The sequence below is a fragment of the Rattus rattus genome, chromosome 1 (assembly GCF_011064425.1).
Source record: "Rattus rattus isolate New Zealand chromosome 1, Rrattus_CSIRO_v1, whole genome shotgun sequence".
NCBI classification, from domain to species: domain Eukaryota; kingdom Metazoa; phylum Chordata; class Mammalia; order Rodentia; family Muridae; genus Rattus; species Rattus rattus.
In genome coordinates, this window is record NC_046154.1 from 258487217 (window position 1) to 258510380 (window position 23164).

The 23164-nt window shown below is 50.2% G+C and overlaps 1 protein-coding gene across 2 annotated transcripts; it reads right to left on the bottom strand.

Moving 5' to 3' along the window:
- Window positions 1–1303: 1303 nt before the first annotated feature.
- Window positions 1304–12588, bottom strand: Dennd6b (DENN domain containing 6B). 2 transcript variants are annotated; one of them, XM_032919422.1, is made up of 20 exons: window positions 12251–12588; window positions 7208–7246; window positions 7087–7129; window positions 6463–6575; window positions 5701–5781; window positions 5028–5133; window positions 4865–4944; window positions 4708–4770; window positions 4406–4461; window positions 3734–3856; window positions 3556–3651; window positions 3380–3474; window positions 3184–3249; window positions 2824–2888; window positions 2631–2720; window positions 2472–2525; window positions 2024–2133; window positions 1839–1941; window positions 1679–1753; window positions 1304–1593 (listed from the first exon to the last, which is right to left on the bottom strand). In XM_032919422.1, exons 1-20 carry the CDS (start codon window positions 12425–12427, stop codon window positions 1471–1473), a joined length of 1758 nt encoding a protein of 585 aa, XP_032775313.1. In that variant the 5' UTR covers window positions 12428–12588; the 3' UTR covers window positions 1304–1470. The 2 variants fall into 2 exon arrangements, 1 of the variants encoding a protein (XP_032775313.1); XR_004389789.1 differs by lacking the exon at window positions 12251–12588 and having other exon boundaries at window positions 1568–1593; window positions 1847–1941; window positions 7208–7528.
- Window positions 12589–23164: the final 10576 nt, after the last annotated feature.

A 23164-nucleotide genomic window follows, 5' to 3' on the forward strand; every position in this document is an offset into this window, starting at 1 on the left:
TCAGGGGTAAACAACTGAACCGATACAAAGATCTAGGCACGGTGCTGACAACTCTTAACACTGGGATACCTTTGCTGTGTCTGGACTTAGCCAGGATCAGTGGAGAAGGGTAAGGCAGTACATTCTTGAGGTTTGATTAAGGAGTCCAAAGAACCCAGAACAGGTAATAAGTCATGCTACTTGGGAGCTTTATAAGAAAGCAAAAGCTTGCCTTGCAGCTCTGAACGCCCCCTTTCCCTGTTACTGCTCGACACTACCCAGTGAACCCACATAGCCCAGTCCCACAGAGGAGGAGTCTAAGTGGTCAGGAGACCCACCTTCAGATTTCAGATACTTAGCTGGGGTTTGGCTGCAGCTCTGGGTCCTCACTTCAGTCTGGACCATCCCAAGGGTCAGGTTGGAGTGCTAGGTTGTAATATTGTAACACACTGTACCCAGGATTAGAGGTACTGCACAACAGTATCAATCCAGGAACGGGTGAGACAGGGACAGCACAGAATCCTCAAACTTTCAGGGACCAGGTTGCAGTTCCAAATGTCATCTTAACTGCAGGACAAAGGTGGTTCTTGCAGGGAGGGAGGTCTGAGGCCAAGTTAGAGCCTTGAAGGGAGAGGGAAGCTTGGCAGTCTTAGGCCCCTGGGACCATTTTAGCCTTTGGGAAGGGCACCTCCAAGAGATACCTCTGCCTAAGGGCTCAAGTGTACTTTAAGACCAAGACAGCAGAGACCATAGCATCAGGCTACAGTCCAAAGACTCTCAAACTTCAGGGGGAGGGGCAGACACGGGGGAGGGGGGGCTGGAGTATCCCTTGGCAGCCTGGGTGAAATGCATGGAGCAGGTGTTCAGGGGGTGTTCCAAGAAAGGGAACAAGGACTGTGGTGAGGACCTCAAAGAATAGCCTGGGTGCCAGGCCCCACACCATCCCTCACTCTCTCATCCTGACCAATCACAGCAGGAAGGAGATTTAGGTCCTCACAGGACAAAGAGCTTCTGCCCTCTCAAGTAGCTGCCTAGGCAAAGTACCCTTCCCTCCCCAGAACGAGTGAGGTGTAAAGGAAAGGAGCTCGCCCTGGCAGCTGCCTCCCTCTTCGTGGAGTTGGGAAGCCTGCTGGGCTAAAGGACCCCCAACACAAGGCGGCCTGGAGCGTGGGCAGATGGGAGCCAGGAGGGGGCAGGTGGTGAAGGCACCTACATCAGTGAGGGCTACGAGGCCACTCCCACCTCCAGCTGTGGCGGACAGGTGGGGGCCAGCAAGAAGTGAGGCAGTGCCAGCACAGAATCCCCCAATAGTCAGGGACCAGACTGTCATTCCAAATGTCATTTTACTGCTGGGACAAAGGTGGTTCTGGAGGGGGCTGAAGCTGAGGTAGGAGCCCCAGGCTGGGAGCCCCAGCTTGGTGGAAGCCTGCCTTTCAAGGGACGGGGAGCTTGGCAGACTTAGGTCCCCAGGACCACACAAGTTGCCCTGTCCTAGGGAGGGCACAGGACTGCTTGCAGGTCCTTGGGCAGGGAGCCAATAACTGTATCGATGTACAGCTGAGCCCGCTGCAGTGTCACCTCCTTCACAGGGAGCTGGTGGCCCTGTGCCCGTACCTGGAGAGACAATGGTAGTAAGGGGTGGATGGACGTACTTCTGGCCTGGCAAGTGGGGGCAGGGCAATACAAGGAGGCTTCTCACCAGCTTCTCCCGAAGTTTCAGGACCAGGTCGACCACCTCCACCTCCGACTTGTCCTTCATCCAAGCCTCGATGTTCTGTTAGGGACACGTCCAGTTCTTCTCACCCAGCCTCCCACCTGCCCTGGGCCTGGACCTCTCTCCTCCCTCTGCCTTCCCTCACCGCCTCACAGATGGCTTCCAGGTGCAGAGCCTCCAGCTTCTGGGCCATCTCTTTGTGTCGTTGCCGATACCAGCCATCAAAATGGGGGGACTTGAAAAACCGCCTGTGATAGTGGGAGGCAGCTGAGGAGCTGACCTAGCGGGTTTGGGGGCACCCACAGCAGCCTTTGCCCCATGCTTTCCCACCTGTAGAGGCCCAGCCAGTCGCCCTTGAGGATGCAGGTGAGCTGGGGTCCCGCATGCTCCAGGCTTCGCAGGAAATCGTCCTGGCGGAAGGGGCAGATCTGGGGGGGGCTCTGAGACAAAGGTCACATGAGCTGGGTGCTACAGAGCCATGCACACTGGCCCTCCCTTTCAGCAGGATGGGACCCTCCGCTGAGAACATATCTAAAGATCTTCACCCACCCTGTTTGGGATAGACCTCTGGACAACCCTTCAGTTCTCTCAGCGCCCCTCTTTGCATGCCTAATTTCTCTGCCCTGTGGGGGATGCCTGACAGGCACAGGGTGAACTTTGTACCCTGGTGGCTCTGTATCTCAGCCACCCTCTCTGTTGTATGTGGACACCTGCCTCAGGCCTTTCCTTCTCGGTATGGGGACTAAATTGACCCTCCCCGGAAGCCCCTGAACTCCACCTTCCAGGGTGTAATGTTCTTCTGTAGTGGCATGAGGCTGGCCATGTAGTGCTCCTGGAGGGTTAAGAGACAGGCGATGAGTGTGTCACAGGCTCTATAATCACTAACCCCACTGTGTCTCCCTCATGCCCAGTGCTGGCACACTCCTGCCTGTCTCACCAGAGGGATGATGAAACTCTGTGTGAGCTCTAGAAGGTACCGCCTCAGCAGGGCGCTTTGCACATCCCATGGCCGCTTCTTCTGGACGCCCTGCAAGAGGAAGCGGGGCGCTAAGTCTCACCATCGACTGGTACCCTGCATCCTTCGCACACCACTGAGTCCCCACATCCGGGCCCTACCCAGTAGCCTGTACCTTGAGCAGTCGTTTAAGCAGGGCTTTGTCCCGGTGGAGGTGGGCAGTATAGGAGGTGTAGAGGCCTGACGGGAGGTGAGAGCTGTGGCTGTCCATTCGGCCTCCCTGCCACACCCAACAGCTCTACTGATGATGAAGATGGTTGTCTGATCTGCCTACAGCCCTAGTCCCTTGACAGACCCTGCACATCTCTCACTGAGACTCAAGGACCTGCTAAAGAAGGCGATGTCCCACCTGCCACCATGGGTCCCAAATAGGAAGACAAAGAGAAGGCTAGGCCATCCCCTCTGGGGGAATCCACCAAGCGCAGGACAGGCCTTACCAGAGTAGATGGGGCTGCACAGTAGGGGAAGCACAGACCTGGCTTGGTGTCGAGGGTCTTCAGCCGCGAGGGTTTTTTAAGCTTGACCTGCTTAGGTAGGTCCCCTGTGAAATACACCCAGTAGCCAAGGCTCAGTACCCACAGCTCTACCCAAGACGGGCTCAGAGGTGTAGGGAACAGAACCCCACCATAGGTCCCAAGCTTCGTGAGACTCATAGCCCCTGGACTTCTCACCTGACATCTTAGGCTCCCCAATTCGGAGGACATGAGGCCAGTGCTGGAGTGTTTTGATAAAGAAAGGGTTTGTGACTCCCAGGACCACGTTTGGTCTAGAGAGAGAGAAAGAGAAGAGGCAGAGGCAGGCGGAGGGCAGGCAAGTATGTGAGCAGGGTGAGAGGACATGGACTTACGGAGCCTGGGTTCGAGTTGTGAGCTCCTTGAACTCACTGTCGTGAATGGTGAAGTAGGGGCGGAAGTCACAGCAGAACTTCAGGGGCTGTAGGCAGCTGTCAGGGGAAGGCAGCAAGGAATGTGTAAGGCTAGGGTAACCAGGCCCAGCCGTGACAGTCTAGTGAGTAAAGTTCGTACCTGGTTAGGGCTAGTACCAGCTCTGAAGACACATCAGGTGAGGGTGCCAGGACCACTAGGGGCTCCCCAAGAAGCATGAGCTCCCACAGGGTCTGCACGTGGGTTAGCACTGGTCGGAAGCACCTGGTGTAGTCAGGCAGCTTTGTCACAAAGGCGCTGCTCTGAGCACGGGACAAACCACCCCTCCCAAAGACCGCAGTGAGGAGAGTCGCAGCGTAAGTGGTATCTCAGGCCACCAGAGTCACCATCTAGGTTCCGACAGACCACCTGAGCAACAAATGTTGGCCCAGGGACTGTGGCCTGGATCCTGCTTGTGAGGGCCTGGAAATCCTGTGGCAGATCCAAAGCCCAGGAGGGCCTGCCAATCCAGGGCCTTGCTACTACTATTGCCCCCTATGCCTCCAGACCAAAGCCCTGGCTCCTGTTAGGCCCAAAATGGAACAAGATAATCTCAAAGCCCAGGCTCCTTTGAAGACACCTAGAAAGACACAAAGGGGCAGCCGTCGAGAGCAATGTCTCCCTGGCAACCTCCCTAGGTGCAGAACCTTCCTGACCACACAACCTTCCTCCCCCACATTTCCCCTAAGTTAGACGCTTGGGCACAGGTTGTCTCAAGGGTCACTCAGACAGGCAGCCTGACAGTGTATGGCTGTGGTACCCTATAGGGCTCACCGAAACAGATCCAGTTCGTGGACACTAGTGAGGACGACTGGAGCTGGCAGCAGGTTCTGAGAGGGGAAGGGAAGGCAGGTCAGGTCCGGGGGAAGGCTCTCTCTGATGACAGGACTGCAGCCCCTATCCCGTCATTACCCTCCTCACAGCACAGGCCTCACATTGAAACATGCCAGTCACCCCCCATCGCTTCGCCTAGGTTTGGCCACCCACAAAATAAGCTGGTGAGGTAGAGACAACCACCCAGCCCAGGAGCAGAACTCAGGTAAGGCCCACCCGCCTCCCTCGACCCCATGTCCCACCTCTTGATCACACTGCTTTGGAGGACTGGATTCCAGCTTGTCCACCCTGGATGGGATGCGCACCTGAGGAGGGAGGAAGGAAGCAGCTGCCAGGAAGGGAGTAGAGCCTCTCCACCCACCGACAGCAGCGCTGCTTACTCTCCAGCGGGGCCCTCACCTGAATGACAACTCCCATGACAGGTAGGTTCAGGGTCTGCCCAGGCACAGGGGCTGGCCATTGGTCAATCTCATTACAAACTGTGGACACAGGTGGCCAATGTCAGGAGCCCTCCCCAAAGACTGAGGTCAGACAAACTTGGCCACATCTGAGGAACGCTCACCTGCTTCCAGGCAGGGTGCCAGCTTCTCAAAGTACTCGGGGGCAATCAGGCTTAGGAGTGACTGAAACAGCCGGACGAATGGCAGGCGGGACACCAGCACTAAAGACTGTGATGAGGAAGGGCCGATCAGAGCACATTCAGCTACAGACATCAGACATCACTCCTATAATTCAGGAGCCCATGGCAACCCTGAAGCCACGCTTACAGCTGGCCGGGGCAGCACATCCCTGCCCCTCACTGAACGGCTGACACAGAATAGCCCTAACTCACGTAGAAGGACTGGACAAGAAAAAGCCTGATGCCTTTACCATAGAGTAGACAGCCCCAGACAACAACAGGATCAGGACTGGCCCTGGGGCCTTCGGAGGGAAATGTGGGCTGGCTAAGTTCCTTGCCCTGGCAGTGTGATGAGACCAGCAAGACTTGAGGAGCTGAGATATTCTGGACCCAGGGACAGAAAGGTCTCAAGTGCTATACTAGGCAAGGAAAGGCTTCAGGAAGTACTGGGCCCAGAGGTGACTGGCTCCTCCTTGGTCCTGCTACCCAGGTGGGCTGCAGATAGATAGGAACCCTTGGAGGCTCAGGGCTCCTCACTCGCTCTTCTCCGGCTGCCTACCATTTGCTACCTATCCGTAATATCCGTAATACTACTCCACAGTGGCAGGCACCTCACCTTCTGGAAGTAGCCCCTCTTCACAGAGCTGTCCTTCACCTGTCTGAAGTACACATAGCCCAGGTAGTGCGCTGGCTCCCTCTGTAAGGAGTGCAGGGTTAGTCATGCCTACCCAGGGCATTAGCTAGATCCGGGGTGACATAAGCAAAAGCCATTAAGGAAAGACCTAAGGCTGGGCATGGTGGCACATGCCTTTAATCCCAGCACTCTACGTAGAGAGTTCCAGAACAGCCAATGCTATGCGGGAGACCTTGTCTTTAAAAAAGAAAAAAGAAGGGTAGGGGGAGGGGACACTAAAAATCTAGGAGATCCTAGGAGCCACTTGCCCCTGAGACTAGAGCCTGCCCTCTGCCTAGCACAGTAGGACGTAGTTCACAAAGTGGGCTAATCCATCTAGGGTACATCTGCTGATGTAGAACGAGTTTAGCCAGTGTGAGAGTGCTCCAGGACCCCGGAAGGCCCTTCAGACTTTCATTCATTAACCACAGCTTATTCAGTCCCCGAGATGCCCAGCACGGGAGATGTGGCACACAGAATCGACTGCAATGATCCTGGTGACCCACATAAGAGCTGGTCTAGCGGGAGACCCCCAGCACAGAATCAGCAGGATCTGCAGCAGTCATTGACCTCACAGGATGAACCTAGCCAACACTTCCATCTCACAAAGACCAGGGTCCTTAACGGGGATGCTCACAGCCGGGAGCCCCTCCCCACACACAAAGGAAAAGAAGACCCTAACCAGAGAGACACCCCACTACTTACCTGCAATGCCAAGGGGGCCTTGCTGTTATACGATCGATCGTCAACATGCCAGAGGTTCTTTTGTCCTCCACACTGACGCATGCGGAAACTGAACTGAGTGTCTCCCAGGCACCCTGAAAAGAGGCAGTCCCACCATACATGTCACGGTGAGAGAATCTCCTCCCATTGTCAGGGGTGAGGGCTGTGGTGTGAGGGTGCACTGGGCTGGCCTTTGCTGGCACAAATGTCCACTGAAGGGCAAACAGACTTGAGGATCTGTTTTCCAACAGACTCCTAACCTAATCCTATACACAACACAAGGGCCCTGGGTGAATCAACCCAGTTTCCCCGCAGGAGGCTGACTCAATCTGCCTGGGACAGAATACACTACACAGTGCTCACCGGGCAGCTGCTATGACGGCGTGAAGGAGACCAGAGTGCCCAGATGTATGGCTATCCATGGGTTTTAGAGAACCTGGCTACCTTACTGCAACTGGGGCTCTGATGAGGGTAGACGCCACCAGAGTAGGTTGGACACTGCTGGTAGCCTAGATACCACCGGCCTGAATCCCATAGTTCCACTTTTGCCCATTACCTTCCAGTCCCAGAGTGGGTGTCCAGTTCAGGGAGGGTGGGATCACCTACCTGAGTGGGAGTCTGGAAACGCCAGGTAGCAGATGTTGCTTTTCTGAAACAAACAGAACCCAGTGATGCGAGGGCTGACTCACTCCTGGGGACATCCATTCCCAAGAAATCCACAACCTACCTCCTTGTCTGTGAGCCGGAAGTCACTCGGATAGACCAGCTGCAGGGAAGACAGAGCGCTTGGTGATGCTGTATCTGCCTTAGTGAGACACTCCATTAAGACACGGCTACAGGCACCTGTTTGCTAGGGCAAGCAATCCTTCTGGCCTCTCTGTGACCACCTCCTTCTCTACACACTGTCTTACATCAGACCCTCCTTCTCCTTGACTCCTCTTCTCCACGGCCTTCGCCCCTAGTGTTTACTCTGTGTTTGCTAGTTTTCCTACAACCTGACACTAGGTAGCTAGAGTCATTGGGAAGAGTGACTCTCAACTGGGCAGACGGGCCAGCAGGCAAGTCTGTGGTGCAGTCTCTTAATTAGTGAATGGTGGGAGAAGGCCCCACCTGCAGTGGGTGCCGCCACCCCTCGACTGGCCCTGGGTGATACAAGGAACCAAACTGAGAGACGGGATGGTGACACAAGTTTTCAATACTAGTACTTAGAGGCAGAGGTCACGAGAGTGAAGAAGGTTCTGTGTCAGGAGACCCCCCTCCCTCCAAAAGCCTTGCTTTTGTGTGTGGTCTACACTGAGTTTTAGGACAGCTAGGGCTACAAAGTAAAACCCTGTCTCAGAAAACAAACCGCAAATGTGCACACATGAGAGCCTTCAGGAGTCCGTGTGTATGCGGGGTCCTGTAGAGGTTGGGGAAGGACATTAGAGTTCCTCAAACTGGACTCCCTGAGTCTTCCTTCCTCCTCTTCTTCCTTCTCCCATCCACCTGCCATGGTCTCTGCCTCCTGAGTGCTGGGATTGAAGGTGTGGGCTGCTATGCCTGGTCTTATCCACACATTTTAAAAAAAACAAGAGGTGGTGATGGTGGCCCATGTCTTTAATCCCAGCACTTGGGATGCAGAACAGGAGGATCTCTGAGTTCAAGGCCAGCCTGGTCTACAAAGCAAGTTCCCGGACAGTCAGGGCTACATAGAGAAACCCTGTCTTAAACAAAACAAAACAAATAAAAAAGAAAGGAGAGCAAACGGACTGATGATGCATGTCTTTAATCCCAGAACTCTAGAGGCAGAGGCAGAAGCTGGCGGATCTCTGTGAGTTGATGGGCAGCCTGATCTATACAGTGAGTACCAGGAGAGGCAGGGCCTGTGACCATCCTTCTCCATTCCCCCTGCCCCTGAAACAAAAGAAAGAAAGAAATTACTGAGCAGAGATGGCTTATGCCTTTTAATCCCAGCACTGGAGAGGCAGGCTATTCTCGGAGTTCAGCCTGGTCTACACAGCAAGTTACTGGACAGCCAGGGACACACAGAGAAACCCTGTCTAGGGGTTGGGGGGAAAACCACCTCCACCACCAAAAACTGTAAAAGAGGTTCTGAGATTGTGACAGCTTCCTCCTGGGAGGCTGTAGACACAGGAAAGGATTTCTTTGGCCAGAGGACACCCCAGATGGAATGAGGTGGCAGAACCACGCCACCTCTTTAGATGACCTACAGGTACCCCAACACATGCCCCCCACCCTGATCCTCTCCATGTCCCTTTAAAGCTAGATGCCCTGTCTTGCAGATAGATTCTGGTGCACCCATCTGCTGAGGGTTGCCATGTGTGGTCGCTGGAGTTCTGTGAGCACTACAGGGCCCAAACTCCTACAGGGTAAGAGCCTACACTTGCGTTTGCTTGTGTGAGCCCTGAGCCGAGCATAGACACAGCAGGACCTGTCTGGTGATGGCTGCACTGAACTTGATTGGCTGATGAATGAATGCATCAGTCGGTCACCTTTTTGCTTTCAATAGGGAAGGGACACCTGAAACAGAAATGTCTTCAGTCTCACTGCCTGCTTCTCATCCTTACTTAGCTGACCCTGGATGAATCTCCTGGAGGCGGACTGTCTTTCTTCCATGTCCCCATATCACAATCAATCCTGGGCTTCATACAACTCAGTCAGGCAGGGTTAAAGCTCTTCGGACAGCTGTAGGACCCTGAGAGTTCTCGGGCAAGGAGGAAAGTCAACAGGCAAACAAGATGAGGGTCACATGCCTTACCCACCCCACAGACTCACCGCTGGGCTTCTCCATAGAGTCAGAGACTGGGAAAGCCTCAAGTCACTGCTAGAGGATGATATTCCAGGCACGGCTGTGGGGCCCTAATACTCAGTCAGCTGCAATCCAGCACCCGCTGTCCAGCAAAGGCTCAGGAATCCAAGTCCATACACAGCCTTTACGGTTACCTTCAGGCCAGCCATGATGACGCATGCCTGTATGCTCAGCGTGTGAAAGGCAGGAACACTGCTGCAAGTTCAAATCCAGCCTGGCCTAAGGAGTGCTTTCCAAGCAACCAAGTCTATACAGCAAGGCGCTGACTGAAAACCAAACCAAACCAAACAAAAACACCAAAACAAGACCAGCCTGGGGGCAGAGCAGAGTGCTTGCCCAGCACGTACAAAACCCTAAGTTCCACCCTCAGCACCCCATAGGCTCAGTGGCATATGTCGGCCATCCCAGTATTATAAGGTAAAAACAGCAGGATCAAGTCATCCTCGAATAAAAAATGAATTTGAGGTTAGTCTGGGGTAACATGATACCCTATATAAATCAGCCTTGCATCTTTTCCCAAAAAAACCTTTAGGACTTGCTTAGAGCTAAATGTTTCTAAATGGTTATCTTTTAGAGAACAACACATGAGAATGCATGGGGTGTGGGGTGTGTATGTGGGGGAGGGTATTTATTTGAGACAGGGTCTCTTTACATAGTCCTGGCTGTCCTGGAACTTCCTATGTAGATCAGGCTGGCCTCTAACTCAAAGAGATAAGCCTTCCTCTGCCTCTTGAGTGATGGGATTAAAGGTGTGCACCACCACACCAGGTTTTCTTTCTTTCTTTGGTTAAAGGAAAAGTCTCTCAACTTCTGTTGTGATTCCACAGGAAAGAATTTATACACTAGAAAGTGGGGCTTTTTAACCAAGGGTCAGTCACCTTGCCCTCTGTCAAGTGGTGCTATTTACCATAGCCAACAGTGTCTAGGGTGAGAAGGCTGAGATCTCCCAGGAGCCTTAGAATCCCTCCTAAGAATTGTACCTTTCGGGGCTGGAGAGATGGCTTGGTGGTTAAGAGCACTGACTTCTCTTCCAGAGGTCCTGAGTTCCCAGCAACCACTTGGTGGCTCACAACCATCTGTAATGGAATCCGACACCCTTTTCTGGTATGTCTTAAGACAATGACAGTGTACAGTGTACTTACTTAAAACAAATAAATCATCTTTTTTAAAAAGAAAAGAATTGTACCTTTCTATTTAGAAGATTTTAGACCCCTAGCCTCTCAGAGATCATATGGGCCGTGGCATTTCTCAACCACAAAGGTATGCTGCCCCAGCTGTCTCAAGGGTCACTTTTCAGCCTTACCTCAGCTTCATTCACAACCCCTAGGCTCTCACCGGTCCCTCTGAGAGTGTGGTCTGCTTCTGACACACCTCCATCTACATGGACCTCCTGTGGATGGTCAGCCCCCTGCTTTTCATCAAGGGCCTTGAGAACATAGACATTGTCTTGACTGGACCTGTCCAGGGCTTCACTGAGGCTGTAACATTTTCTTCCTCTTCCTCTTATATTTCTGGTGGTTTTGTGGGTTTGGTTTTTGCTGTTTTCTTTTCCTTTTTTTTTTTTTTTATTGTTTTTGTTTTTTGTTTGTTTGTTTTCTAAAAATAAAGTCTCATTATGTAGCCTTGGCTTGCCTGGATCGGGCTGACCTTGAACTCATAGAGATCAGCATGCTTTTGCCTCCAGAGTATTAGATTTAGGATAGGTTGCCCATCTTTTTTTTTTTTTTTTTTTTTTTTTTTAGATTTTTTTGTTTTTATTAAGTACACTGTTACTGTCTTCAGACGCACCAGAAGAGAGCATCAGATCCCATTATAGATGGTTGTGAGCCACCATGTGGTTGCTGGGAATTGAACTCAGGACTTCTGGAAGAGCAGCCAGTGCTCTTAACCTCTGACTCATCTCTCCAGGCCCCGGTTGCCCATCTTTTACTTTCTTTCTCCCCATCCCTCTCTTTCTCTAAGATCTCATTCTGTAGCTCAGGCCCCTCTGGGACTCACTATATCAATCCAGACTGGCCTCAAAGTAATCTTCCTGCCTTAGCCACCCGCCCCCACACCCCCGCCCCACCCCCACAATGCTGGGTTTACACGCGCTACTCTGCCTGGAGATTTTCATCTTATCTAGTAGAAGAGGAGCCGCCTTTCTGTGTAGGTGGGTAAGGGGGATGGAGGCCTTCAGACCACAGAAAGACCACATCAAAAGCCTAAGGCCCTGCTCAATTGCTCACAGCTGGTGACCAGATGCCAAAGGTTGAGAAGAGCTCAAGACCCTGGGACCAAGCAGGGCCTCACAGAGTCTGGATCTGATTCGAATAGAAAGGCGGATGCCACAGGATTTTTACCAGGAATGCCAGAAGCGAACTACCAGTGACATTGGAGACTGCGGCAGACCCCATGTGAGACCTAGGACTTTGGCTTGAGCAACCAAGAGGCAGAAGGTATTTTTGCCTCTTTGGAGAAAGGTCCACGTTAGCTGCTGCGTAAGGATACATATGATGAATGGGCAGCCAGGCTTTAGAGATCGTTCCTTCCGTGGCCTGGAAAGGACTCCTAGAGTTCAAAGAAAGAGCCTCCTCGTGCAGAGGTGACAGGCAATAGGAAAGAGGAGGTCTCTAAGCTAGTCACTAGCCGAAGGAAGTAGGGGAAAGGTCAGCCTGAGGGTACAAAGTACTTAGAGAGGCTCAGAAGAGGACCCTAGACTAAGCAGGAAGGCTACAGGCGAAAAGGCTGTGAGTCTTGCTTCCTGGAGGGTGGGCGCCCGGATAGAGAAACCGCGCGGTAGCATAGAGGAATTGGACCAAAGAAGCAGCAGGGGTGCTGGCGAGAGAAGGGAGGAGCGTGAGGGGGAGGGGCATCGGGAGAGGAGGGACGTCCGGAGAGGTGGGGCCTCTGGAGAGGTTCAGGCCGCCGAAGGAAAGGCACTGAGACAGTTCTGGAGGCTCAGCCCACTCATCAGCTCACCTCTAGCGCCTGGCCCAGCTCCAGATCGAAGGTGACCACGCACACGCACTCCAGCCAGGCAGAGAAGCGCGCCCAGGGGACCTCCGTGGTCCGCGCCGCGCGGCCGGAGGACGTGGATCTTGCCGCGCCCAGCCCTCCGCCAGCTTGCCGGGGCCCGGGGCCCACCAGCACCTCCATGGTACCAGCAGCTCCAGCGGTACCCGGCACGTTGCGGAGAAGCGCCGGGGTTCACCTGGGCCGCCTTGGAGCAGTCGAGCTGCCGCCGCAGGCCAGAAGGGCCCCTGAGCAGCCGCGCGCCCCCTGGCGCTAGAGGAGCGTCCGCCCTGGGGTGTCGCCTGACGTACCAGCGAGAAAGGCCCCAGCCGGTTAGAGGGGTCTAGAGATGGAGGCGCTTCCCGATAATGGGAATTGCGTGACCCAGGTCGGCCAGTAGGGGGCTAGTGCGTCCCTGCATCTGGCAGGAGAGAAAGGGCGGTTACTGATATCAGGGACTTTGGGCGTGGAGTAGTGTCTACCAGGGGTGTCTGGGCCACATAGAATTCTATTGGGCATACTCCCCACCCCCAGGGGTATCAACCGGGCCGAGGGTTGTGAGCATAATGTTTATTTAGCGTGTCATCGCTTGTCTCGGGCAGCTTTCATGCAGAACAATTGCCCAAGCTAATTACAAATCTCAAAATGCTTTAGAAGTGTGAAAACCACGCGTGGTTTGTGGTGGTGCATGCCTTTTAGTCCCAGCACAATGGAGGCAAAAGGCAGGCGATTCTCTTAAGTTCGAAGCCAGCCTGGTCTACAGAGCGAGTTTCTAGGACAGCTAAGGCAACACACAGAAACCCTGTCACGGAAAAACAAGTGTGAAAAACAATGTTTGGGACTAAGAGATGGCTCAGTGATTAAGAACACGGAATGGCACCCACATGACAGACAAATAAAACTGCGCTTCCAGAAAGAAGCTTTGATTCTTTGGTTCCAACCTCGGAGAGCACCAAGCATGGTGCACAGGCAAACCCCTAAAAATGAATCTTAATACTTGAATGTTTTAAGTTCACAAATTTGTGTCTGAATGTACAGATCGGGCATCTTCACCCACCTATCTTTACTGAAGGCTATTATAGCTGAGTTGGCCTGTCCACACAGATGTATCCCCACTCCAGGCTAGTGTGCCCACTTTGGCTAGCAAAGGGGCAGCCTGGTCAACTAATGCTGCTGCCCCTGGGGATCAATGTAGTTTGCAGACCTGGGGGCTATAGAAAAGTGAATTTAGAACGAAGTGGTAATGAGGCAGGCCAGAAGGAAGGGAGAATTTGGGGGGACATGAGAAAGAGAAATGGAGAACCTTCCTCCTACCTGCCCCAAGCACAACTAACAACGAAGGCCCTTCTCCCTTCCCAGCTGTAAACCAGGAATTTAGAACCCCTGGTTTACAGGGAAAGCACATACACCAAGTCTCTCCGGCCGCCCTAGTAGTTTCTGGTTTTACTTTATCTGATTCCCATCCAAGGCATTCCAAAGAGCTACCTCACCCATCCTCATCAAAACTGGGGAGGAGTTGTTACTAATGTTTCGAGACACAACGTGGGAGCCATCGAGGTGGGAGAGATGACCAATGCTAACAATTATAACTCTCCCTTACAGAACCCATACCTATGGGTCTGTCTTACCGGATCCTTGAGAAGCCTACACCTATGCCTTTGAATGTGTTTTACTTTTTTTCTGAGTCCCCCCAGCACACACCCTTGTTTGAGACAGGATCTCTCTATGTAGTCTTGGCTGATGTGCAGCCTGATAGGCCCTGCTGAGATTAGAGCCAGCCATCAACACCCATAGGAAGGACTCTCTTACTTGCTCTCTCTCCCCCTCCCTCTCTCCTTTTCTCTCTTTCCCTCTCTCTCCCTCTCCCTGTCTCTCCCTGTCTCTCCCTTTCCCCTTCCACATCCTCCTCCCCTTCCCCTTCCCCTTCCCCTTCTCCTTCTCTCCCCTCTCTCTGTTTTCCTGTTTTTGTGAGACAGGGTTTGTGGCCCCTGGCTGTCCTGGAACTCACTCTGTAGACCAGCAGGCTGGCCTCAGACTCAGATCTGCCTGCCCCTGCCTCCCAAGTGCTGGGATTAAAGGCCCTTGCCACCACCACCTGGTCACATTGTCTCTCTTAACTCTTGTGCTTAAGCCTATATTAAAATGTTTTCATTAAGCCCCAGCTCTCATTATGTTAGAAGCTGGAGCACAGTGCTGCTGGAAGCAAGGAGGGTGGAAAGTACTTAGCCCGAGTGTGTTGCATTTTTTTTTTTTCCGGGGGCTGGGGACCGAACCCAGGACCCTGCGCTTCCTAGGCAAGCGCTCTACCACTGAGCCAAATCCCCAACCCCCGAGTGTGTTGCAGTTTTTACATGTGGTTGTCTTAGAGCTGTCTTTTTTATTGTCGTGGAAGGTGCTCTCATAATCCTAAGCTATTAATAAAGCAATTTCCATTAAAAAAGAAAAGGAAAACCAAAGTCTGCTTTATAAGATGGCTAGTTCTGAAATTCTTCTCTATGTCAAAGCCACAAATCTGAGTCTGGCTTGAGGATCCCTAAAGTAGTCTAGAACACTGGCTTCTGAGCATGGTAGAGTGGCCATACTATCTAGCATACTGCGTATTTTTGGTGTTTTTATTTTTTTAAACCCTCTTCCAAAATTACTTCGATCAGGCTTCAGCAACATTCTCCAAGTCTTCTGTTTTGTTTTTCTTTGTTTTTTTCCAGACAGGGTTTCTCTGTGTAACAGCCCTGGCTATCCTGGAACTTGTTCTGTAGACCAGGCTGGCCTTGAACTCACAGAGACCCACCAATCTTTGCATTCCTAATGCAGGGAATAAAGGCATCTACTGCCACACCCAGTTTCAGTTTTCAAGAGTTGAGTGTTTTTTTTCATTCACGTGGGTTTACGGGGAGGTCAAGTAGACCTCAGGAAGACAGGCCATCCAATCGGAAAAGATCGTAAAGTCCCGTCAATCCCATTTTTTGTTATTATTGTTTTTCACTTGACTTCTGTTTGCCTAGAAATTATGAGCTTACAGCCCGCCCATCTGCCAAAAGTAGTCGTGAGTTTCCAAGCGGGGATGTGAGCTTATGGTTATTTATGAGCCACGAAGTCATTATCTCTTTTAATTACCACATTTTGTTGAATTCAAGGCAACTACTATTTTATAAATAAGAAAACCGTTACCAACTGCGCACAGTCACGAGTGAACCAAGCCCATCCCGTCCACCTGCACTATGCCGGTCACCGACAGGATTGTTTGGCAAGATTATTCACCAGACAGTCGAATGTGGAGATGAAAGTCAGGGTCAAGTCTGTGTTTCCCCAGGTAGGAGTCTTTATTGGCTAGAATCTGAAATTATTTTTTTTCTTTTTTTTTTTTTTTTTTTTTTTTGAGCTGGGGACCAAACCTTGGGCCTTGGCGCTTGCTAGGCAAGCGCTCTACCACTGAGCTAAATCCCCAACCCCTGAAATTATTTATTTTATGTGTATGAGTGGTGTGTGTGTGTGTGTGTGTGTGTGTGTGTGTGTGTGTGTGTGTGCGCGCGCGCGCGCACGCGAGCGCGCACCAGGTATGCTCCTGGTGCTTGCAGAGGCAAAAGGAAGGGTTTTAGATCTGTAGCTGGACTTACAGATGGTTGTAGGTTACCACATCAGCACCGGGAACTGAACCCATGGCCTCTCTGGAAGAATAGTAGGTGCTCTGAGCCATCTCTAATCCTTCTAACTAAGTTTTGGGTTTTTTTTTTTTTTTTTTTTTTTGAGGAGGGACGTGGGGGGTTGAGACAGGGTTTTTCTGTGTAGCCCTGGCTGTCCTGGAACTCCTCTGTAGACCAGGCTAGCCTCAAGCTCACGGAGCTCTTCATGCTTCTGCCTCTGGAGTGCTGGGATTAAAGGCACTTGCTGCCACCACCACCACCATGTGTTTATTCGTGTATTTATTTGTATTTTCTTAAGATTTATTTATTTATTTTATGTATGTGAGCACACTGTAGCTGTCTTCAGACACACCAGAAGAGGGCATTGGATCCCATTACAGGTGGTTGTGAGCCACCATGTGGTTGCTGGGGATTGAACTCAGGACCTGTGGAAGAGCAGTCAGCACTCTTAACTGCTGAGCCATCTCTCCAGCCCTATTTGTATTTTTTTAAGATAAGGTTTTTGCTATGTAGTCCAAGCTAACCTCAGTTTCACAATATTCCTTCCTGAATCTCTGGAGGTCTGGAATTACAGACAACTACCATCATGCCTGGAGATCCATTTAGATCTATTTAAAAGACGGTTAAAAACATTGACAAGCGGGGTTGGGGATTTAGCTCAGTGGTAGAGCGCTTGCCTAGCAAGCGCAAGGCCCTGGGTTCGGTCCCCAGCTCCGAGAAAAAAAAAAGAAGAAGAAAAAACATTGACAAGCTCATTTTAAGAATCACAGTGTTGGCCAGGTATGGCCGCACTTGCTTATCATAATCTCAGCACTTGGGAAGCCAAGAGCATTGCCTAGAGTTCAGGGCCAGCCTGGACTACAGCGACCCCATTTCTAAAAGATAATAACAGCTGCAGTGAACATGGATTTACCTTTACCTACTATTTGTTTTCAGGATTTGTTTCCTTTGTAAGTAAAGCATATGTATAATAAAAGCATGAGTCTTGAGGTTGGGGATTTAGCTCAGTGGTAGAGCGCTTGCCTAGGAAGCGCAAGGCCCTGGTTGGGTCCCCAGCTCGAAAAAACAAAAAAAAAAAAAAAAAGCATGAGTCTTCAGTGTATGCTGATGAATGAACAAACCTATGCCATCCAAGCATTAGCAAGACATAAAAAGGGACGTCACCCCAGAACGCTCATGGCTCCTTGTCTCCATGCCCAGATCTCAGATTTTTTTTTTTTTTTAGCACCACATTTGTTTACTCAGGGTAGGGTGCACATACATACCACATAACCCACATGTGGAAGTCAGAGGACGACCTTCAAGTCTTCTCTCAGGGGTTGGGGATTTAGCTCAGTGGTGAGAGCGCTTGCCTAGGCGCAAGGCCCTGGTTTCGGGTCCCCAGCTCCGAAAAAAAAAAAAAAAAAAAAAAAAAAAAAAAAGAGTCTTCTCTCAGGCTGGAGAGATGGCTCAGTGGTTAAGAGCACTGACTGCTCTTCCAGAGGTGCTGAGTTCAAATCCCAGCAACCACATGGTGGCTCACAACCATCTGTAATGGGATCTGATGCCCTCTTCTGGTGTGTCTGAAGACATCGACAGTGTACTCACATACATAGAATAAATAAATTAAAAAAAAAAAAAAAGAGCCTTCTCTTTTCCACCACATAGGTTCGGGCATTGAATACAGCCTGGGCCCTTGCCCACTGAGCTCTCGGGGGTGGGGGGTGGGGGCTGGTTTCAATTTCTTTTTTTGCATTTTTAATTTATTTTCGTGGGTAGGGATGCACCTATTAGGGTGTGCATGTGGTGGTCAGAGGACAACTTTTGGGAGTCGATTCTCTCCTTCCATCTGGGTTCCAGGGATCAAACTCAGGTCTGCAGGCTCCGTGGGAAGCGCCCTTACTCACTGAGCCATCAAGATGGCTTTCACCACAGGCGATTTTACCTCGATCTAGAATCTAACGAAGGAGAAACTACAGAGGGGGGCGGAAGAGATGATTCAGTAGTTAAGAGCACTTGCCGAGTTTGCAGAAAACCCAGCTTCAGTTCCCAGAACCCACAGGGCAGCTCTCGATCAGCAAACACTTCAGTTTCAGGAGTTTCGATGTCCTCTCCTGGCCTCTGCAGGCACCATGCACACACGTGCATCTCTATCTGCATATCTAAATATGCAGTGTCTTAGGGGGTTTTTTTGCTGCGAAGTGACCAAGGCAGCTCTGTAAGGACAACATTCAATTGGGGCTGGCTTACAGTTTCAGAGGTTCAGTCCATTATTGTCACAGTGGGAAGCATGGCAGCTCTGGGGAAGCGTCCAGGCTCTGCGGGTGGAGCTGAGAGTTCCACATCTTGATCTGACCAGGCAGGAGGAAGGAGACTGAATTCTGCAGGCAGCCAGGAGGAGGTTCTCACTCTACATTGGGTAAAGCTTCAGCATAGAGACCTCAAAGTCCACCCCTACTTTGACACACTTCCTCCAAGGCCACACCTATTCTAATGAGGCCACACGTCCTAATAGTGCCACTGCCTGTGGGCCAAGCATTCAAACACATGAGTCCACGGGAGCCAAACCTATTCGAACCATCACATGTAGGGAAACACTTTTTTATTTTATTTTATTTTTATTTTTTTAAAAAAGATTTATTTACTATATATAAGTACACTGTAGCTGTCTTCAGACACAACAAAAGAGGGCATCAGATCTCATTATGGATGGTTGTGAGCCACCATGTGGTTGCTGGGATTTGAACTCAGGACCTCCGGAAGAGCAGTCGGTGCTCTTAACCACTGAGCCATCTCTCCAGCCCCACTTTTTTATTTTTTTAGGCAGTCCTTTGTGGGTGATTAGTACTGTGGAACCAGTCTGGCTTCAAACTGGTGATTCTCCTGCCTCAGCTTTCTAAGGTCCCTATGGTAGAATTGCAGGCATGAGCCACTACTGCTAGTAAAATGGACATCTTAAAGTCTGAAAGACAGTAGACTCCTTGAAAATCCATTGTGTCCTTGCTTACACTCCTAACCCAGACAACTAACGATCTTCTTCCTGTCTCCATATTGTTCTTTTTTTCTCAAAATTTCGTAAAACTAGAATGCCCAATGTGGTAGACCAAGGAATAATCCCCCAGAGATGTTTAGCATCTAACTTCCGGACCCTGTGAATATTGTATGTCTTTTCCTGGAGATTTGCATGAACACCTAATAACTATTACAGTACAAGTCACAGGCTAAAGAAGAAATTCCATTCAAGTCCATCCATCTGAGTGAACCAATGAGTTCATTGGGCTTACAGGAGTATGGTGCCTTGGAGCAGCTGAAAAATCCCACTGGGACCCAGAATATGACCTGAAATCTGTGGATATGGAGTGCCCTGCTTCAGTTAACCATTCACATCCTATATACTTTAGCACAATGGCTCTCAACCTGCGGGTCGAGACCCCTTTGAGGTCGAATATCAGATAATATTACTCATAACAGTGCCAAAATTACACTTGTGAAGTGCAATGGAGTAGTTTTATGGTTGGGGGGTCACCACAACATGAAGACCTGTATTTAAGGGTTGCAGCATTAGGAAGGTTGAGATTCACTGCTCTAACACCCCTACAGATTATGTGCATCCTGAAAGAATTACATACAAATGAGTGGAGGGGCGTACAGGAAAGTGAGTAGCTGAATCTTGGCTGAAGTCCCAGTAACTATTACCACCCATTCCTATGAAGGCACGCCAACAGGCCTTTTTTTTGTGTGTGTGACAGGGTCTCTCTATGTAGTACCGTCTGTCATGTAACTCTCTTTTTCTTTTTCTTTTTTTTTTTTTCAAAGCTGGGGACCGAACCCAGGGCCTTGCGCTTGCTAGGCAAGCGCTCTACCACTGAGCTAAATCCCCAACCCCATGTAACTCTCTATAGACCAAGCTGGCCTCTCCCTCCCAAATGCTGGTATTAAAAGTGTTTTATGGCTTTATTTAGAATTTTAGTGCAATACAGAATCAAAGTGGTGAAAGAAGACATTATTGTCATCTCCAACCTTATTGGAAAATTATTAGCATCATTAAGTATGTTTTATACTTAGTAAGTATAGGTTTTCATAGATCCCTTTCTTTTTTCGTTTTTTGATTTATTTTTATTTCTGTGAGTACATTGTAACTGTCTTCAGACACACCAGAAGAGGGTATCAGACCCCATTACAGATGGCTGTGAGCCACCATGTGGTTCCTGGGAATTGAACTCAGGACCTCTGGAAGAGCAGTCAGTGCTCTTAACCCCTGAGCCATCTCTCCAGCCCCATAGAACCCTTTCAAGAGCTTGCAGAATTTCTTATCCATCCTCAGTTTATGAAGAGTATTTATTATGAACAACTTTAAGTTATATCAAATACCATTTCTGCCTTAATTATGATAATCACCTGTGGTTTTGTCCTTTAGTAACATAGTTTGTTACATTGAGTTTGTGCTAAACAAATAAGGGGATAAACCCCACTGTTCTTGGTACATAATCCTTTTTAAGGATTACAGATGCTTGTGAGCCACCATGTGGTTGCTGGGATTTGAACTCTGGAAGAGTAGTCAGTGCTCCTAACCACTGAGCCACCTCTCCAGCCCCGTAATTTCCTTTTCTTTCTTTCTTTCTTTCTTTTTTTTTTTTTCTTTTTTTCGGAGCTGGGGATCGAACCCAGGGCCTTGCGCTTGCTAGGCAAGTGCTCTACCACTGAGCTAAATCCCCAACCCCGTCATTTCCTTTTCTTGATACAGGTTGTCTTGTGGCCAAGGCTGGCCTTTCTCTCCACATGTAGATGGGACTGACCTTGAAGTCCTGATCCTGCTGCCTGTACTTAAAACTGTTGAGATGATCCCTACACTCCTCTCCTCCTGTTCTCCCCGGCATCCTTCCCAGTAATAGCCTCTTCTGCGTTCCAACTGGCATTTTAAAAATGTTCTCCTAGGAAAGAATGCATACAGCCAGACACACAGCTGCAATCCCAGCTCTTGGGGGCAGAGGCAGAGTTCATCCTGATCTACATAGTGAGTTCCAGGACAGCCAGGACTACACAGAGAAACCTGCTAAGTTTCAACCTGGGACAAACAGCTGAGGTGTCTGTTTAATACATCAAAGAGAACCTGGCTTCCAGGTTTCTCAGCATCCCCTAGTCTCTACCTATTACCCAGTCCTCTACCCTGAGCTCTCTAGCACAGGGGTTAGGCTGCCCTTCCCCCAGAAGCTCTTCCCTATATAGTCCAGCCATCTTGGTCACTTGCCTTTTTTTTGTACCTTTGACCTCTGACTGTTGCACCTGGCTCCTTTCACTCTCCTCGCGCTTCCCCTTCCCCTCCCCCACAAGGCCCAGCTCAGTCTGGTCGTCTGCTCTGGACTCTCCCAGGCGTCCCTGCCTCTGGCTATGCTCTCTCCTTTTATCTACAATAAACTTTCTCCTCCACCGTACCTGTTTCCTTTTTTAAATGGAAAACCCTGCCTCAAAAGGCAAAACAAACAGACAGTGTTTATGTGGGCGGAGAGGCCAGCAGTCATCTAGGAACTGGAGTTTCAGATGATTTTAAGTTGGCACGTGGTTGCTGGGAATCAAACCCGGGTTCTCTGGAAGAGCAGCTAGTGCTAAGTCATTTTCCCAATGGCTAGACCTGGCTTTTCTTCACACACACACACACACACACACACACACACACACACACACACACACCCTCCTTGAGACAGTGTTTCTCTGTGTATCCCAGGCTGTAGTAAGAACTCTATGCAGGCTGGCCTTGAACTCAAAGATCTGCCTGCCTGCCTTTTCCTCCAGAATATGCTGAGAATAAAGGTGTGCACCACCACCTCTGAGCTAGGCCTGGCTTTCTATGGGGGGTTTTGGGATCAAACCCAGATCCTTGTGCTTGCCTCGTAATCACTGTACTATCTCCCCAGTCTTCCACCCACCACCACCTTCTTCTTCTTTCTTCCTTCTCCTCCTCTTCTTCCTCCTCCTCCTCTTCCTCCTTCCCTCCTCCTCTCCTCCTTCCTCCTCCTCCTCCTTCTCCTCCTCCTTCCTCCTCCTCCTCTTCCTCTCCTCCTTCTCCTCCTCCTCCTCCTTCTCCTCCTCCTTCTCCTCTTCCTTCTCCTTCTCCTCTTTCTTCTTCTTTTCCTCCTTCTCCACCGCTGCTGCTGCTGCTGCTGCTACTGCTGCTGCTGCTTCTGTTTTGAGACAGGTTTTCCTGCGTAACCCTGGCTGTCCTGTAATTCACTCTGTCAACCAGGCTGTCCTTTAACTCACAGAGATCAGCCTACCTCTGCCACGGAGTTTGTTCACTAACAGGTTTCAGTTTTCCTTCACTCTCTGTTATTTTATCACTTCTGTGGTCTTGCATGAGTCTTTAGCTATAAACTTTATGGTTGCTTCCCCTTAATGTTGGTGAGTCATTTTCTTTTTCTTGCTACTTTTATGAGTTTTCTGTCTTTGGCCCACGGTAATTTGATTATGTGTATGCATGCAAGTGTAGTTCTGCCTGCATTCATCCTCCCTGGAGATCGCTGTGCCTACGTCTGTCTTGGAACAGAAACCCGGGGACTTTTGAGGGAAGGGCAACTCAGGCCACTACTAGTCCTGTTCTGACAGTGCTCTGAGGTAGCACTAATTTTGTATGACAGCTTCGCTTTCTCCATTTCATTGCCGAACAGCTTTTTGCTCAGTGCTCTTGGCAAAAAGTTCACTCTTTGGTCCTTTTGTAATACTTGCCTTTGTTCTAGGTGTTTTGTGCACATCCTAAACGATTAAAGATGACACACCCCAATTATGTGCTATCACTAATTACAGAAGCAAGGAGTCTAGCAGCTTTGCAGATTCTTCATTATTTGTTATATCTTTGCGCATGCGCTTTTCCCCCTCTCTTAAGAAGTATAAGCTGTTGGGTGACAGTATCGTTTTCTAATGTAAGAAATTTTTCGGTAGGATAGCAATTGTACTTGGGGAATAATCAAAAGTGCCAGCGACCGGAATAATGCTAACCTCATGCTAATCTCATGTTTAGGGAAAGAAATATTCAGAGTGACTTTTCTTTGTGTGTGTGTGTGTGTGTGTGTGTGTGTGTGTGTGTGTGTGTGTGTGGTGTGTGTGTGTTTGCCTACCACTGTGTTCCTGTGGCAGTCAGACGACCATTGGTGGCAGTCCGGCAGTCACTTCTCTCTACCATGTGGGTCCCGTGGGTCAAATTCAGACGGTCGGGTTTGGCAGTGACTGACTCTGCCCACGGAGACATCTTGTCGCCCCCAAGAGCAAT

What these genes read in the sequence shown, in the direction of transcription:
- Dennd6b (XM_032919422.1), bottom strand. Translation starts at nt 12,427, where the DNA reads ATGGAGGTGCTGGTGGGCCCCGGGCCCCGGCAAGCTGGCGGAGGGCTG. An exon ending in AGCTGGGCCAGGCGCTAGAG is followed by an intron (nt 7,247 to 12,250) that starts GTGAGCTGATGA and finishes TCTTCCCTGCAG; the next exon opens with CTGGTCTATCCGAGTGACTT. An exon ending in AGAGTTTCATCATCCCTCTG is followed by an intron (nt 2,526 to 2,630) that starts GTGAGACAGGCA and finishes TTAACCCTCCAG; the next exon opens with GAGCACTACATGGCCAGCCT.